General features: G+C 35.3%; 1 protein-coding gene across 2 annotated transcripts in view; it reads left to right on the forward strand.

Annotated features, from left to right (window-relative positions):
* Positions 1-6,278: 6,278 nt before the first annotated feature.
* Positions 6,279-18,683, forward strand: part of LOC101747088 (ataxin-2 homolog) — a 55,558-nt gene continuing 43,153 nt past the window's right edge. For both annotated transcript variants that reach the window (XM_004931299.4, XM_004931300.4), the window contains exon 1: positions 6,279-6,697. In XM_004931299.4, the coding sequence (XP_004931356.1) occupies positions 6,676-6,697 (22 nt within the window). In that variant the 5' untranslated portion in view covers positions 6,279-6,675. The remainder of the gene's footprint in view (positions 6,698-18,683) is intronic.

Consider the following 18,683-nt stretch of genomic DNA (forward strand, 5'->3'; position numbering starts at 1 on the left):
TGATGAGTTCTAAATCTCAGTTTTACAGTAACAGCTGTTCCACCCATCAAATCGAAACGCATTACTGCTGCACAGCCAAAACACCCGTGCGGGTAGGTACCACCACCCTGCTTATTACTAGGTAAACGCCACTGCTTACCTCAATCCTGTAAGATCACAGTCTTTTTTTTTTATAGCTTAAATGGGTGGATGTGCTCACAGTCCACCAGGTGTTAAGTGGTTACTGGAGTCCATAGACATCTACAACGTAAATGCGCCACCCACCTTGAGATATAACTTCTAAGGTCTCAAGTATAGTTACAACAGCTGCCCCACCCTTCAAACCGAAACGAATTACTGCTTTATGGCAGAAATAGGCAGAGTGGTGGAACCTACCCGCGCGGCCTCACAAGTGGTCCTACCACCAGTAAAGACATAGACATCAAGACGATTCGCAGAGTTAAAACAGTAGTTCTAGAAAGTTACCACACCTAGAAAGAACCTCGATGATTTGCTTATAGTCATTCGTATTAATGTAAATAAATCTTGTTTTTTTTTGTGTGTATCTGGATGGAATTAGGACTTTCATTACAAAATATCCGTACTTGGCCTATTACAACGAAACCGCTGTCGTTGAAGGGCTCGTAAATGTCACGAACCGCATTACTGGATAGATTGCTTGACAAATGTCGCAGAAACATTTCCAACGCAGAACTGTTCAAGGGAATGTTCACTGTGAAAATCGAATGAAGAAAACTTGTAGTAACTTGTTATTAGATAGGGGAATAAATCCTGTGTGAACGAATATATGGGAAACTATTATATAAATTTAATGGCGGTAGGACCTCTTGTACGCACGGGTATGTACCCACCACCCCGCCTATTTCTGCCGTGAAGCAGTAATGCGTTTCGGTTTGAAGGGTGGGGCAGCCGTTGTAACTATACTTGAGACCTTAGAACTTATATTTCAAGGTGGGTGGCGCATTTATGTTGTAGATGTATATGGGTTCCAGTAACCACTAAGCACCAGGTGGGCTGTGAGCTCGTCCACCCAACCAGGCAATAAAAAAAAATTAGCATAAGAATATATCTAAGCGGTAGGCAGCAGATTGGACGCGTTTTGATGTTTCTAATGTTCGTATGTGACAATGACCCCCTTATTAGTTTAATAAACAAATAAAAATAACTTCAAGAAAATAAAATAGGGATCATCCATGTAGTCGGAAGTTCATTAAATACGCATTATTAAGTGTATACCTAACTCAAAAACTATTTGGTTGGATTTTGTTGAGATTTAAATTATTCATCAAAACCAATTCTTGATAAGAAAATAATCATCAGTTTCTTTGCCTACAAAAAGTTCTAAGTTTCTTTTTTTAAAGTCGGTTAAACAGCATTTTATTGTAATTGACAAATATCCATAAAAACAATCAAAGTAAAACAATCATGTAATTATAAACATCGTTCTCGAAAGATGGCATTTTTATTCAAAGATGCACCTAAAAAGAAAAAAAAAACAAGGCAAAAGTAAGCCTATACATACATATACCTACATAAGCCTCAGACCATCTTTCAATTACTTCCGATAAGAGTCTATCACAAAGACCCAGGTATGTTTGTAAAGGAAAACATGAAACCCAATTAAACGAAGGGCCCACAGGCTATCGACAGGAAATCCGGCTTGCGTGTAAAATTCGCAAATGTACCGGAAAGATCCGTCTTCCCCTGATGGGCTTAAAGTGCTGGCACATCCGTTAAAACATGGCGGCTTTATTTGGCTGCATGGACTTTGGTAAAATCGTGGTAAAAAATTTGGTAAAAAATATACAAATCGTTTGTAAAAAATATTTTAAATTTACAACAAGTATATTGTTTTGTTTTTGTTAAACAACTTGCGTTCGATCCGTTCAGTGATAGATTAAATCATACATCAGACAGGTATGTGTGTTTTAATAATATTTGAGTTGGAATAAATGACTACAAAATTACGTGTTATGTTATGTAAGTTATAAGGATCTTCGGAATGGTCAAATGAATTAAGTGAAGAGTGTATAATGAAGAGTGTAAAAATATTTAACTCATGTGTAGGTAGGTACCATGTAGTATATCAATTATTCACTAACGACATCTATATTCGACTATCAAAAACCAACTTTTATTCCGAGCGCCATCTCTGAGGCACAACCTTTAAAAGGAAAGTGCGATATTGAAGCTAGTTTTCACCATGTTTCCTGCAATCAGTACTAGATGTCGCTGAAATATAAATCCTCTTGACAGAATTTATTACTTGTATTATTTCAAAATAAAATAATCTCTACAATGACTGACTATCAACTACTTTAGGCCACAAATATTATTTCTCCATGGTGGAAGTCTTTTTCTTTTCCTATCTATGCTGATTGATAGTCTTGAGAGTCTATTTCAGCTTCGCCCTAACATGTAGGTGAGCTCACGAGGCTCAAACCGGAGTGTTACTAAGCTGGCTTAACAAGAGCAGTGATTCGCAGAATCTACCACCGGTTTGGAAACGCGACCCACTGAGAAGATCCGGCGAGAAAAACAGTGGGCTATGTCTATGGCTTAATTCGCTCGTCGAGCCCTTCGTCGCAAGAGGCGAGTTCGACGAGGACGGTGACCGATGCTTGTGGTACCTAAAAGCACCGTTAATGGGCCGGGAGGATCCGTAATGACGTGTTTTGGGCGAGGTAGGCAGCGGCTTGGCTCTGCCCTTGGCGTTGCCGAAGTCTATGGGCGACGGTAACCACTCACCATTAGGCGTGTCTTGTGTTCGTGTGCTTACAAGGGCAATAAAAAAATCTACCCCCAAAGTTTTGTTCTGTTATCTCAAGGTTTTTATTATAAGAACAATATGAGAAAAAATTACTGGTAGTAGGACCTCTTGTGAGTCCGCACGGGTAGGTACCACCACCCGGCCTATTTCTGCGTGAATCAGTAATGCGTTTCTGTTTCAAGATTGGGGCAGCCGTTGTAACTACACTGAGACCTTAGAACTTATTATATTTCAAGACAGGTGGCGCATTTACGTTGTAGATGTCTATGGGCTCCGGTAACCACTTAACACCAGATGGGCTGAGGGCTCGCCGACCTATGTAAGCAATAACAAAAAAAAAATTGTGGAAGTCGTTGTTGAACACATGCTAGCGTGTTTTCTTAGAAAATAGGTACCTGCCTGCGGGATTACACACCGACCTAATTGGATTCGCTCGATACGTGTGCACCGGGCGTATTATTTTTAAAGCCACGACGGCTTTTGTCTGCTAGCTCACATTCGCGTAACATAGCGTTTTACTTATTATTAGCGACCCGGCCTCGCTTCGCTTCGGAAACTATAATTTATTATTGATTTCTTCACTATTTAATGGATGTTATTATACATATAAACCGTCCTCTGCAATCACTCTATCTATTAAAAAAACCACATCAAAATCCGTTGCGTAGTTTAAAAGATTTAAGCATACATAGGGACAGACAGATATAGGGACAGAGAAAGCGACTTTGTTTTATACTATGTTGTGATGTAGCTTAGCAAATGAATATATTTTCCAAGCTACCATCATGTGTTCTCCTCCTCCTCGCGTCGTTTCCTCTCGAAGGTCCTGATCATAATATGTCGACATGATTTTACTACTTATAATGTACCTCCAGCGCCTCCGATCATTGTCCGCATGAAGGGCTCCATCAGATGCTCAAGGCTATAGAATCCTGACGTGTAATATGATTAAACTTAGTTTCTCATCATAGTTTTGATATAACCCATTTGTTGCTTAGATGGATGGATGAGGAGCTCACGACCCCTTTTTGTGTTAAGTGATTTTCGGGCACATCAGCAATATAAATGTCGCCACCCATCTTAAGAAGTGAGCTCTAAGTCTCAGTTTTATAATATACACTGCCCCATCCTCAAACCGAAACTCATTAGATACTGCTTCGCGGTGGAGATAGACAGAGTGTTGGTATTCGTATAGGCTCAAAGACCACCACCAGTAATTATGAAAATAATATTTTTGCGTGTTTGAATTTTACTACGCGATATTGTTATTCCTTCATTGTGGATATTATTCTTGAACATTTGTTAAGTGCGTACTTCATACAAAAATTGTTAGCTGCCTGCAGGATTCGCACAGAGGCGCGTGGCATCGTTTCATATGCATGAATGCATGCGTTTTATACTTCACTCTAATTTTTTTTCAGAATTTCTGTAATACACACGGTAAGAATACGCAAGACGAAATCTACCTTTTGAAGTCTCTACTTTTTGAAGTCGACGTGGCCTAAAGGATAAGACGTCCGGTCTATTCGTGTTGAGCGATGCACCGGTGTTCGAATCCCAGGCGAGTACCAATTTTTGTAATGAAATACATACTCGACAAAATATGTTCACGATTGACTTCCACGGTGAAGGAATAACATCGTGTAATAAAAATCAAACCCGCAAAATAATAATTTGCGTAATTACTGGTGGTAGGACCTGCTGCGAGTCCGCGCGTGTAGGTACCACCACCCTGCCAATTTCTGCCGTGAAGCAGTGGTGCGTTTCGGTTTGAAGGGCGGAGCAGCCGTTGTAACTATACTTGAGACCTTAGAACTTATATCTCAAGGTGGGTGGCGCATTTACGTTGTAGATGTCTATGGGCTCCAGTAACCACTTAACACCAGGTGGGCTGTGAGCTCATCCACCCATCTAAGCAAAATAATACCGCTAATAGGAATAATCATTATAGATCATAGAGTTTAGGGGCCGCCAAAAAATTCTCCTTCGACCCTTGGGAGCTTTTCTTTTAAGGATTAGCCGTACGCTTATAGTGTTATGGTATTTAATTTTATCCTCCTCGAAACATAAGGTTGAGTTTAAATTAGATTAAAGTCAAAGCTACTCAGACTTTATCATGCCTGCTTCTGCTGCGAAAGAGATATGGGTTCCTATTTGATTGGAGAGTACATTTGAGACTTCCACTTATCGATACTTCAAATCGGTATGTCTAATTATTTTCCACGCCACGATGAATTAGTAATATTATAAGTGTGCTTCTATTACATCTATGTAGACGCCGTTGTTGACATTATTGCAACAGCGTCTAAGCAAACACAGGCAATGGTAGAATTTCGGAATTATTTGAGAAATAATGTTGCATTAACGTGGGATCCACTTGATGTAATGAATTCAGTAGAAGTGACTTGCGTTGTTTAGTTATTTATGACGAATTGGCGGCCTCACAGGGCTGTCCAACATTTGCGAGCTCAGCTTTGGTATGTTAATCAGATTTGAGGATCTAGTCGTCACGGATTACGCAGAGCATTTCCGAGAATATAGGTAAAGATATACATCCTTTAATATGTTTATATTTATTACAATATTACTATTAATACTAATTAATATCAATAATATTATCTAATGTCACACATACATAATTATTTGTTTATCAATAAGCAAGCACATGTCCAATCAGGTGCTTAGATCAGAATCAGCGTGCTTAGTGCGAGTTTTTTAACGTTCTAATTTTGACAAATTTATTCACCGACCCGGCGTCGAATCTGATCCTCGGGGCACAGTAGTCTCGGTCGCTAAGCTCTAGGTCAGCGCTGCGCTTAATTTACAAGTGTCGATTATGCGAGAACATTAATATAGAAACTAGTGTTAAGTGATAATATGAGTCAGTCCGATTCACCATAAATCACTGCGCTCATTTCACTGGGTTTCTCGAAAAACAGGAATTCGAAGTTCACTTTCGACTGTGACGGTAATCTGTGGTATGAGCAAAAACTTTTGATAGCGTATACTAAACATTAAGTGAGTCAGATGTGTCGTCAGCATTTCAATGCTGAGTTTTTTAATGTTCCAAAATTTTTTTTTATTTTTTTTTTATTGCCTTTATGTGTGGACGAGCTCACAGCCCACCTGGTGTTAATTGGTTACTGAAGCCCATAGATATCTACAACGTAAATGCGCCATCCACCTTGAGATATAAGTTCTAAGGTCTCAGTATAGTTACAACGGCTGCCCCACCCTTCAAACCGAAACGCATTACTGCTTCACGGCAGAAATGGGCAGGGTGGTGGTACCTACCCGTGCGGACTCACAAGAGGTACTACCACCAGTAATTACGCAAATTATAATTTTGTGGGTTTGATTTTTATCACAGGATGTTATTCCTTCACTGTGGAAGTCAATCGTGAACATTTGTTGAGTACGTATTTCATTAGAAAAATTGGTACCCGCCTGAGATTCGAGCACCGGTGCATCGCTCAGCACGAATGCACCGAACGTCTTAACCTTTAGACCACGAAGACTTCAATTCAATTTATCTTGTACGATTACCGTTTCAAAAAATCGGTGTAGAGTGAGATTTAAATGCACACTTAAAAAAAATGTGACCAAGGAATCTAACGACGCGGAAACATTAATCGGACATTCGATTAATAATTATATCGAATAATTATTCGTGGCGGTACGTAACACAGTAGTGTCAAGAAACCCTTGGCTTCCCCACGGCACCCCACCACGTAGAAAGTGAACGTGAATAGTGCGGGTTGATGGCGTCGTGTACGCAAGCGCCACACGCGGACCGGCGGCGAAGCGCAACGAACGCCGCCAAAATTCAAATTTCGAACGATTCTTAAAAAAAAAAAACCTGAATTCTTCTATTCTTGTGCCAGTGTTTTTAGTAGGAAGCAACGATGAAGGTCCTTATTATTCTAGGTAAGTATTCTTTTTTATTGTATTGGCTCTTAAATTGGAAACTTGCTTTAGAAAAATAGCAGTAATATTTTCTATACAACAAAGTAAAATGTAATAACTGAAACAAAGTTTCGAAGGCAAAGGAAAGTAAGGGTTGCCTAACTTAGGGAACAATAGTTATCTTCTGGGAGGGATCGCGCAGTCCTTGAAAATTTAGGAACTACTTACTTGTTACCTGCTTCAAAGCTGAACGCTCCGTTGAAGCATAACTTTGATGATAACAATACCGATAGTATTATCGAAATTTATGTGCTCTCTTCTTACTTAATATTTATATATAGGAAAATTGTAAATATACATGTCTTGAAGAATTCAGGACAAATAAATTTGAGCTCAGTGAATGATTTGAGATGTTTTTATTATTTTTTTATTTTATAAAATTTTCGTTTTATTTTTATTATCAAAGTTGGAATATTATATAGTGTACGCATCACACACGCTGAGATGAAATGAAGACTTTAACATGATAATGTAACAGTTAGGTATATTAAATATAATATAATGGAATGCTATCGTTTCCAAATACATTTAATTAAAAATATTTGATTATTAAAGTAATAATATATATAGAACGTTTGAAAGTGAATCAAAGAAATTAATAAACGAAAATCAGTTGAATATGTAACATCTGAAATTAACAACAATTAACAAACGACAGTGTACGTATGACATTTTTTTCGTACCTTTTTATGGCGAAGAGTGTAAATTCTCGGGCCGGTGGAACCGACTGAATTGTTTAATTATTATCAAGGGGCGCGTTTTGAAAGCTTATTCGCGATTTCAAACAGTTCGCTTCTGTCTGCCGATTTAAATAAGACAAATCCCCTGGCTTCGTTTGTTCACAAATTGGTTTAGATATTGTCCAGATTAGCGTGGACAAGCCCACCGAGATACATCCGGATCTCAGTTTGTGATTGTATTGTAATTATTTGTCGAAAACGTTACGTTTATTTTGAAACTTTCATTATTAAAAACGAACTTAACAGCTAAATACATTAAGTTAAAAACGGAACCGCATCGGAGGCTTAAGTATCCTTTCAAATTTCATATAACAGGACCATTTGTGAAATTTGTGAATACCCAAAAAAATATACAGTTGAATATTGTACTATTGTACTTTTTCATATATGTAATGTACTATATTTATTTTGGTGTACAATAAGGCATATTTTTCTTTCTTTTTCTCTCTCTCTCTCTCTCTCACTAGTACTATTTTTTAGGATTTAAAATATAACGGTGTTATTTTAGAATTCAGCGCATTGAGAATTATTGAAAAAAAAAATTTAAAATTATTAGCACTTAAGATTAAATTACAAAATCTACTCTATATAATCTCGCATCTACTATTTTTGGCATTTAAATTACGACATTTGAATATTTTTCGAGGCGATGAATAATTTATATATTTATATATTATAATGATTTTGTCGTCCGTGACCACGAAAACTGTAAAGCAGTTATTCTCAACCACTGTTCCGCGGCACTTTTGTGTGCCGCCAAATTTCAAAAGTGTGCCGCCAAATTTTGCGAATATATAATAATGTTAATATTATTAAATTATATCATTTTAAAAGAAAAATATTTTAAGCATGAATATTTATATTTAAATCCACAAAAAAAATATATAGTATATTTTAGTTTATTTCGTATATTAAAATTTTTTGATAAACTATTTATGCAGTGTGTTGTAGTAAGTAAATAATGTTTATCTTTTTTTTGTGTGCCGCCAAATTTTGAAATCGTTAAATATGTGCCGCAACAAAAAAATGTTGAGAATCACTGCTGTAAAGTATTCGACGCGTGGGAAATAGTTAAATAACAATTAAAAACGAAAAATTAACTAAACCGTAAAAGTAGTTTTAATGTTTTCATTTTATGTCTGGGACTCACGAAAATTGAAGAAAATGTCATACTACTTTCATAAAATGTCATACTGCTTTTGCGTAGTTAAGCTACGGGCCCAGCTTACTGGTGATAGGGTATCTTGTGACAACGGCGGATCCAGGGGGGGGTCATGGGGGTCATGACCCCCCCCTGAGCTAGTTCCAGGACTTGAACTAACTTGGACTAATTGAAGAACATCATGATTTATTTATTTATTATCTACTGTTATCAAAATTAAATTATAAGTTCTTAACTTGCCCACGACTATGTGACCCCCTCCTGGCGCCAAAGCTGGATCCGCCCTTGTTTTGTGAGCACGCCCAGGTAAGTATTGCCATCCTACCTAATACTGCCGCGAAAGAGTAATGCATTCCATTTTGAACGGTGGGGCAGCCGTTATACCATAGAACCGAGACTCACAACTCATGTCTCAGAGCGAGTTGCGTAGGACGTTGCCTAGGGACTCCACTAATTACTTTACATAAGGCGGGCTGAGACCTAGTTAACCCGTCAGAGCATAAAAAAACCTTATAATGAAGAGTCATCATCACCCATGGACATCAGCTGTCAAACCACAGCTAACAAAATATATTTTGTTTAGAGCTGGCAATTAAGTACACTGAATAGTGAAGCCCTTGTTTTTTATTGCTTTAATGAGTGGACCAGATCACTGCCCGCCTGGTTATCGGATCCCATAGGCATCTACAAAGTAAATGCCGTCACATAACTAGAGGCATGAGTTCTAAGGTTCAGTCTACAGTATATTAGCTACCTCACCCTTCAAACCGTTACGCATTGCTGATTCACTGCAGAAATAGGCAGAGCGGTGGTAAAAAAAAAGAAATAACTACCCGTGCAGACTCACAAGACGACCAACAGTAAAAATTTAACATATTTATGAATAAATATATTACAATAATATGAGTATACGACACGACCCAATATATAATACAATAATATATTGTAATATATTGGGACACGATCCAATATATAATACAATAATATATTGGGTCGTGTATCATATGATATGACGATGGAATTATGGGTCTGCCCAAACATATGAAGTTTCATTAAGTCCTAGGATTACCATAAATCTCTTCGATATTAGAATTCTCAGTTTCCTTGGTAAATAACCGTCATTACAATATTGTTCACCCATACTAAGCTACAAAAGCAATTAAAGCCACTACCACCTAATATACTGACTCATTTTGAAAAATAAGAAAATAGGTTCTTCATCGAACACTAAACTTCTTTAGACGTGAAGATGAATTGGAAAAATATTAACGATTGTGTCATATTTACATCAATATAAATAAATAAAAAACCTTTATATTTCTTGCAATACCAATAATAGCAATTCTTATAATACATATGTGGATAACATATGTGTATACTTTCTTTTTTCCTTTAACTTATTTGCAAGAACCTCTCCTCAAGTGAAGGCCTCCAACGAAAACCAATGTTCCCTATTTTGGGGCCACCTGTGTCCACTTTAGGCCCGCTGTCCTTGTGATGTCATCTTGCTATCTTGTGTGATGTCTACCTCTGTGATGTGTAATTCTTTTGGTCCATCTTTCATCTTTAAAACTCGCTACGTGGCTACCCATTTGCATGTATAATTATTATTAAAAGAAATTGGGGGTTCCATTATTGATTTATACATCTCAATGAAAGAAATCTGATTTGAACCATAGAAAGCGTCTTTAAGTTTACTAAACAATACCAATGATTTGAAAAAAAAAAGTAATATCTAAATAACAAATGGCGCGCATATTACAGAAGGTTCGAAATGTCGAAACAACGTCCTACTGACGATATTGAGAAATATTTGTATTAAAAATATCTCTTAATATCGAAAAATATTGCATTGTAACAGCCGAATCTCAAGAGAACGTAACACGTAAAAGAATTTCTGCGATGATACCGTAATGATCTTAAAAATATTTCGACATTGCGACATTTCGACAGACGTAATACGCTTTCGGATACACAATCCGAAACGGCTATCCCATTAAAAAAAAAACACGAACAAAACACTCAAAGAACACTGTGTTTATTATTGCCGTATTACTAGTTTCACAGATCGTTGCAACTTTATAATGAGTACTTACTTACATTAATGAGAGGTCACTTGACGTAATGTCAATTGGTGTTCCAATATGATGACATTCCTTTAGTGAATTTGCAGTGAATCTTGAATGGTATTTGGTCATACAAAGCAGTGTTTTCAACTCGAAGATTTAGTGCATGGTTGACGCCAGTAACGGAAAAAATGTTGAGTTGTGACAATTACTTGATATGCAACAGAATACAATGTGTAGGTCTCGTTCAACAAAAATAAAACTAAATCTAAGCTAAATAAAAAAAAAATATGTAATCGACGAATGGGATGAGATGGGCAGAGGAGCTGATAAAAATAGCTGGTACCCGCTGGCCGCAAATAGCCCAAGATAAAGATACATGGTATTCTTTAGAGGAGGCCTTCACCTTCATTTGAGGAGGGTTCATGTAAACAAACTTTTATATTTACACTATAAACTTTTTTTTAAAGCACTATCTACATTTATATTTTTTAAACGAGGGGAGGGAGGGAAGAGGGATGAGGGGAGGAAGGAGATAAGGGTAAATAAGTGTTAACAGCATCACTATTATTTTTTCTTCTTCCCTTTTTTCTTTTCTTCTTTATAATTTCTTCTTCATACTTGAAACGTGTATGTAACCTATTATTTGCATCAAAGGCTTATTATTATTATTATTATTATTAATCGACGAATAGTCGTAAGCGAACAAAGTAAAGCGAAATCAACAAACAACTCGATTAATTTCGCATCGGATGTATTTTTATTGATTTTAGTTCTAATCGATTTTTTACGCACGATTCGTAATCGATAGTTTCGAATCGCGATTTCGCGTTCCATCCAACACGATGTTGGTCAGTGATCAGCGTTGCTCTCGCATGGCTGAATACAAACAAGCCACGCTAATAAATCCATTAAGATCATTAACACGCGCCGTTTCCCCGAATCCCCGCGACCAAGGAAACGAGACACGCAAATATACGAATAATAATTAATTCTATTAAATACTTTCCTCGCCAACTGGATCTTAAAAAAAAAAACTTGTGTCGTGATTGCATTTTCTGTTTGTCGGAATGCACCAGTTAATTGGATAAGCATCTTAAGAGATTTACATCGCGCAGACCTTGCTCTGATTAATCGACGTTCGCGGCATTTCGAAATAGCGGCTTCGAATGTGGGATCTTTTTTTTCTTTTGAGCTGCGAACGAATTGTTTGTTGAAAACGAAAACATTAGACGCGAACAAAGAACAAATAAAGTTTTACAGGTGATTAATATAAAGGTCAGATAGCGTTACGCTGTTATCGCATCGAATCTGCGTCTAATGTTAATTTATGATTTAGAAATAATTATTTTATAGTATAATAGCTGACCCGGCAGATTTCGTAGTGCCTCAATCGATAAATAAAAGACACATCAAGGGGACACACAAAGGAAAAACAAAATTGTTTGTTTTTATATAATTCCGAGCCTTTTCATATTCATCAACCTTTTAAACCTTCTCTGGACTTCCACGAATAATTCAAGACCAAAATTAGCTAAACCGGTTCAGCCGTTCTCGTGTTTTAGCGAGACTAACGAACAGCAATTCATTTTTATATATAGAGATTATTGGTTAGCAGAGCTTAACATTAAAAAAAAAATGCAGAATATTTGTGATAATTGCTCTACAAATGTATACAGAATCGAACGATTCGTGTACTTTTTGTCTTCATACAGACATAATAGGCTGGGGGAAAAAGTCTTTTCGCATTATAGGTATGTATGAACTTGTAATAAAATTTCTTTGGCTATACTATTTGTATCTGGCTGGTTTTGGTATTTTCAATTTTAAAGAAGATAATTCCAAATTCAAATTAAGCAAATGTGTGATTTTTATTTATTTTTCGTAGTTTTCAAGATGAGTGAATCTAATGAAGAAATGGTATGGTAAATGGTAAAATGGTACCTACATAATTTGGTTAAATGTAAATAAACTATATTAAAAATGTTTCAAATTTTCTTAAAACTTTTTCCCCAATCTATTATTTCCCAGAACACGCGGAACAATAGATCGAGTAAATTATTTTTTATTACTGTTGTCAATACGTATTATTATTACTCACTATTTTCTAATATGTTTATAATGACAATAATACTGTAATTACTTTTGTAAGTATCTCTACGATGAATTTCCATGGGCATGGGTAATATTCTCGTCATTTAAATAGAAAATAATAGTATAATTTTAGCTTTCTGTTTTGCGTGTTCAATTTTAATTTTTATTTTATTTCGAGTGCAACCTATATTTTCTTCCATATTCCGTGTCCGAGTCAATTGACTGGATGTGAATCAAAATGTAAAATTTGTAGCATAAAAATTTTAGTGATGAAGGATTATGTACCTACATTTTTAATACGTTTTTATTAGCTTCAGACGTATGTATGTTTGTAACGGAATCTTTGAACATGATTTTGATCCCCTTCCAAACGTCGGATTAACTCGAAATTTGGTATACTTATTAAGGACCGATGACAATTCAATATTAAAAAAAACATTGAAAAAAATTAAATTCAACTAAAAAAATGTAAAATAAATAATAGTTTAAAAATACTAACAAAATACGCTTTTATAGAAAATCCAACTAAAATATAGAAAATAAATTTAAAAAAATTTGAATTAAAAATAGTGTAAGAAAAAATGATTTTATTGTAAAAAAAGCGTGAAGTACTTACAAATATTTTATGAACAGATATGAGTAGAAGGGTTATGTACATTGTACTTATAATATTAACGTAATTAATGGAAGAAACGTTATATTATAATTTACGAATAAATTATAACCGAACAATTAAAGTGGTCGAGTTCTCAGTTAACTCTTAAGTGTGGAATAACGAATGTATGTTATTACATATTATACAATATTAGACATGCCCCGGTATCATCCGAATCGAATTAGTAATTAAGTAAGAATGTTAGATTTTTCTGGGATAAAGAGTTATCTCCGTTATTCTCTAGTAAATAAGCTACCAGACGATTTGTGGTTCGGTTGGTACGTTAAATCAGCGAACGTATTCGTATTTATTAAAGCTGATATACTCGACGTTGCCCGGGTCATTCCATTTACAATGATCTATCCTGTGTGTTAATCCAGGTTATAAAATATTTTTGTGCGATTTTTTGTTCCAAATCAGTGCAGGCACTTTTGCGTGATCCAATAAGCAAGGATCCAGACATACGATCTTTCAAATTTATAATATGTATTAGATTATTTTAATTAGAAAAAAAAACATATTATATTTCGTACCGCGAAATCTCGGTTTGGTATTTTATCAAGAAAGCAAAGCTCATTTATCACATAACAAACCCTGCATCTTATTTTGTATATCTACTAATTTATTCAATACAGCTCACTAAAATAAATAAAAGTTGAAATAAATATAGGTTTCATTTTCGAACAATTCAGTAAGATTCAGAAGACATTAAATTACCCAAGTGTAAGTCTACCCTGCTACTAGTAAATTCCTTTTGGTTATTGCAGTAAGTTATATAAATGCGTTACAGTAATGTATAACTATACTGAGACCTTAGAACTTATATCTCAAGGTGGGTGGCGCATTTACGTTGTAGATGTCTATGGGCTCCAGGAACCACTTAACACCTGGTGGGCTGTGAACTTGTCCAACCATTTAAGCAGTAAATAACAAAAAAAAAAAACATTTTGGGCCTTGAATGAGATTTATTTGAAAAAGTCTAGGTACTACGCATTGTATGCTGAACAACTATTAATGTCCATTGACCTCAACAGTGCTAAAGTCCAAAAGCCCAACTGAGCACCTAATGACTCTGAACGTATTGCATCTTGCATCATCTCCAAACTTGAACTCTCACTGCGAAATAATCGTTGCGAAAATAATTCTTAGAACAAAACTATATAATGGCGAATAAAAAAATTCGCACACGGTAATTACATTGGTGTTTTTATGATCTATATTAATATTATAAAGAGGAAAAATTTGTTTGTTTGTTTGTTTCGAATAGGCTCCGAAACTACTGGACCGATTTGAAAAATTCTTTTTCCATTAGAAGCCGACATTGTCCCTGATGAACATAGGCTACTTTTTTTTAATTTTTTTTTTTTTTTTTAGTTTCATGTGTGTTTTAATGTTTCCGAAGCGAAGCGAGGGCGGGTCGCTAGTTTTATATAAAACTAAAACAATAGACACTTATAGTTCGTGACATTGAACTGTTGCGTCAATCGTCGAACTTGGCTTTAGTGTTGTTAGCATTTATGTTTGTATTAATAGAGTTTCAGGCGTGCAAGGTACTTTGATTCGATTATGTGAATCGATATAATATGATGACTTTTATGGTTGTTGTATTGTAAACCTATATTTTTGTTGTTTAGATGGATTAGCTCAAACCCACCTGGTGTTAAGTGGTTACTGGAGCCCATAGGCATCTACAACGTAAATGCGCCACCCACCTTGAGATATAAGTTATCTCAGTATAGTTACAACGGCTGGCTCACCCTTCAAACCGAAACACATTACTGCTTCACGGCAGAAATAGGCAGGGCGGTGGTACCTACCCGCGCGGACTCACAAGAGGTCCTACCACCGGTAAAAAGTGGACGTAAGTGGACGAAAAAGTGTGGCAGATGGACCTTTTCTTAATCATTGTAGAGAGGTCTATAAAATTTTCTCTTAATGGTCAACGATTGCAATTGCAATGTTTGTTTGTTGTTATTTTCTTTTGTTACTACATCCTTACTAACATATTTTTAAGAAATCACTGTTACTAAAATAATATGGATTACTCGTAATATTATCTGAAATAAATGAATTTAATAATAATAGTCATACTTGTTTACAATTTATTTCAATTTAATTCAATAACACTGGTATTGAATTAAACACTAAAATATCCTACAGTTCACGTCAAAGTGTCATAGGAGTTCATAAACCTAATGAAATTACACGAAAAATCAATACGGATCATTTATTTTTATGTCGCAGTAACGAGAATTGTTATTATCTTCGATAAAGCCGTTCACTTTGGCATTAAGCCCTGCAGAGCTTAAAGTTTGCTTGCAGGCTTTACGAGTATTTTACATTTTGCAACGGTACCTCATAGCGATTGTCTTGTGACAAGTTAGGACTTAACATTCGCCGCGTTCGCGAATTCTCATACATTCTTTTTGATGCTAGTGTTTTATGTGATAAATAATGTGTTTGAGCAGATATTTCAAGATTTTTTCTGTTATTAACCATCGAACTTCTGTCAACTTTGATATTACAAGTATATTTTACTGTTGTGTCGTAATATTCAATGTGGATCTTAATATTGGACGAATCTTTTTTAATATTGCTGGTCATATACATGAGTTCACCATAAGTTTGCCACCTGCCACCAAGAGAGGTTTAAAACAGCCACCGATGAACAAAGACAACCACCAACATGTGTGTATGGCACAACTAACTTTCACCTATATACATAGGCAGGACTATAGCTAAATCCGTGGAGGCTCACAACGCAAAAGCAGTGACTTCAGTCATTATAACAACAAGCCTATCCGATTATATTAGGTTCACCAGTATTGTGCACTTTCAAATATCTTTGTTTCATTGTACATAAACAAAAGCATTTTAGGACTACTAATATTTAAAACAGAAGCGATGGAGTATTATCGAAAAAAGAGGCTACAATAATAAAAAGGAGCCTGGAGATCAGTAATACAGGTCTTTCAACCTAGTACAGACTTCAGCTCTTTCAAAGGTTAACAAAATAACTTATAAGGTTAATCTCTATTTGTATTTGTACTATAGGTACTTTTAAGAGAGAAATTTGGTGTAGTGGTAAGTGACATGGTCACTACACAAGGGGGTCGCGGGTTCGAATCGCACAAAGGGAAGATATTTGTATGTAAATATAAAAATATCTTTTCCAGGGCTATGGATGTATATTAAATATATGTATGTGTAAAATAAAAATCTTACATTTATTTCCGTCGTCTGATACATGTAGCCCAAGTTCTTTACGAACTTAGCACGGGACCAGTTGACGTGGCGTGATTGTTAATAAATATTTATTATTATTATTAGAAATAAAATAATTTATTTAAAAAAAAGAGATTAAATTATTATTATAATGTTTCTAGTTTTAATTGAATGAAAGTTTAATCTCCGTAATATTAGACAGTGTATTGGTACTAGTCAATCCACCGAAGGTGAAACTGTGAGACAACTCAAAGGTCAGCCGCGGGTCAAATAGGGCACGTTTACTCGATAAATATAAAATCATAGAATTTTCACACTTCCAGTTAAGAAAATAAGATCGGTAATGTTATGGTTAGCTGTAAACGCGATTCGGCGAACCAAATTTATGGTTTGCTACGACAACTGTGATAGTGCATCAGGGCTGACAAGTTTACGTTATCTATAGGTATATTAATACGTGAAGCAAAAACTTTGTATCCCTTTTTACGAAAATTGCGCGGACGGAGGAGTATGAAATTTTCCACACTTATAGAGAATATAGAGAAGAAGTGCACAATGCCAATATTTTTTTAAAATAATGCATAAAAGATACATTAAATCAATAAAGAAAACATTACACACACTACATACCGTGTATTTGACGCACACACGCATGCATACCATTTATTGTCAAACTTTTGTTCTTGACGTCTGTGGTGAAATTGAGAATAGATTAAATATTGTTTGTCTTTGTTAATATTTTTTACAGTGTAGTCTTTGCGAAATTTGTGATTATAGAAGTATAAAATACAACCATAATAGTGTACAAACTTACAATTCCAATTAATTATAGTCGAATTTCGACTACTGCGGGACCTCTAGTTAATGTAATTTTAGAAGCGGGTTTTTAGTTCTTCTAAGTAAAACGTGTAATGATTTATAATTTGATACGAGTGACTTTTCATTGACATCAATCAATTAATGAATTATAAGTAACCATTTTAATTTTAAGCAACAACTTACTAACAAACATGTGTTATAAATCCAGAGTGAGATTTGGATTAAATGGCTTTATTATTATTACATAACGACTCTCGCAGTTTTTCTTTTTATTTTAAGTTATTTAATTTAGCGTTTATTCAACATACCAAAGGGTACTTCAATCTGCTTTAACAGTTTAGTCATCTATACTAATATTATAAAGAGGAAAGATTTGTTTGTTTGTTTGTATTGAATAGGCTCCGAAACTACTGAGCCGATTTGAAAAATTCTTTCGCTGTTTGGAAGCTACACTATTCCCGAGTGACATAGGCTATATTTTTTTTTAAAAAAAAAAAGGATCCTTACTAAAACTCCAATAATATAACCCAAGGTGTAAAAAAATTACCTAAAATATTCTTTAAATCGCGTGCCCTGCGAAAATTATTGACGATAGAATAAAATAATATACTAAGACTTTGTAGAACACATTATTATTTACAAAAAGTGTCGCGACAGCATGTGTCTACCTATTATAGTTATGCCGCAATAAGTGTTCTTTTATTTAAAAAAATAAAACAACGTCAAATATCGTAGTTTTTGTTAAAGACCCGAGCGGAGCCGGAGCGGGCTGCTATGTTTAATATTTTTACTTTATAACTTCAACTGCGTTTCTTAATGTCCAATGACCCATAAAATGGAAACAAGTATTTAAGGTACGTTCACATTACGTAATGTTTAATCAGAAAATTATCATAATATACACTCGCGTCTGACTACCCGAATATAGCCTCTTGTATAATTCTAGACCTAAAGCTGGTTCGTTAAGACGCAATATCCTGCCGGCTGTGGCTGGTTAAGTGTCAGGATGTTCCCAGTAAAACGGTAAATTGCAAGTCACAGTATTCGAGATTGTTTCTCATCGGAGTGTGAGTGTTTTCAAACATTTTAGCCTCGGAGTTGGTGAGGGGGTCACTCGTCAATAAGACCTTAGTCCTTAGTGCAAGAAAGCAGTAAATTTAAATTTCAATTCATTTATTATCGGTTA

This window comes from Bombyx mori, chromosome 7, assembly GCF_030269925.1.
Source record: "Bombyx mori chromosome 7, ASM3026992v2".
NCBI classification, from domain to species: Eukaryota; Metazoa; Arthropoda; class Insecta; order Lepidoptera; family Bombycidae; genus Bombyx; species Bombyx mori.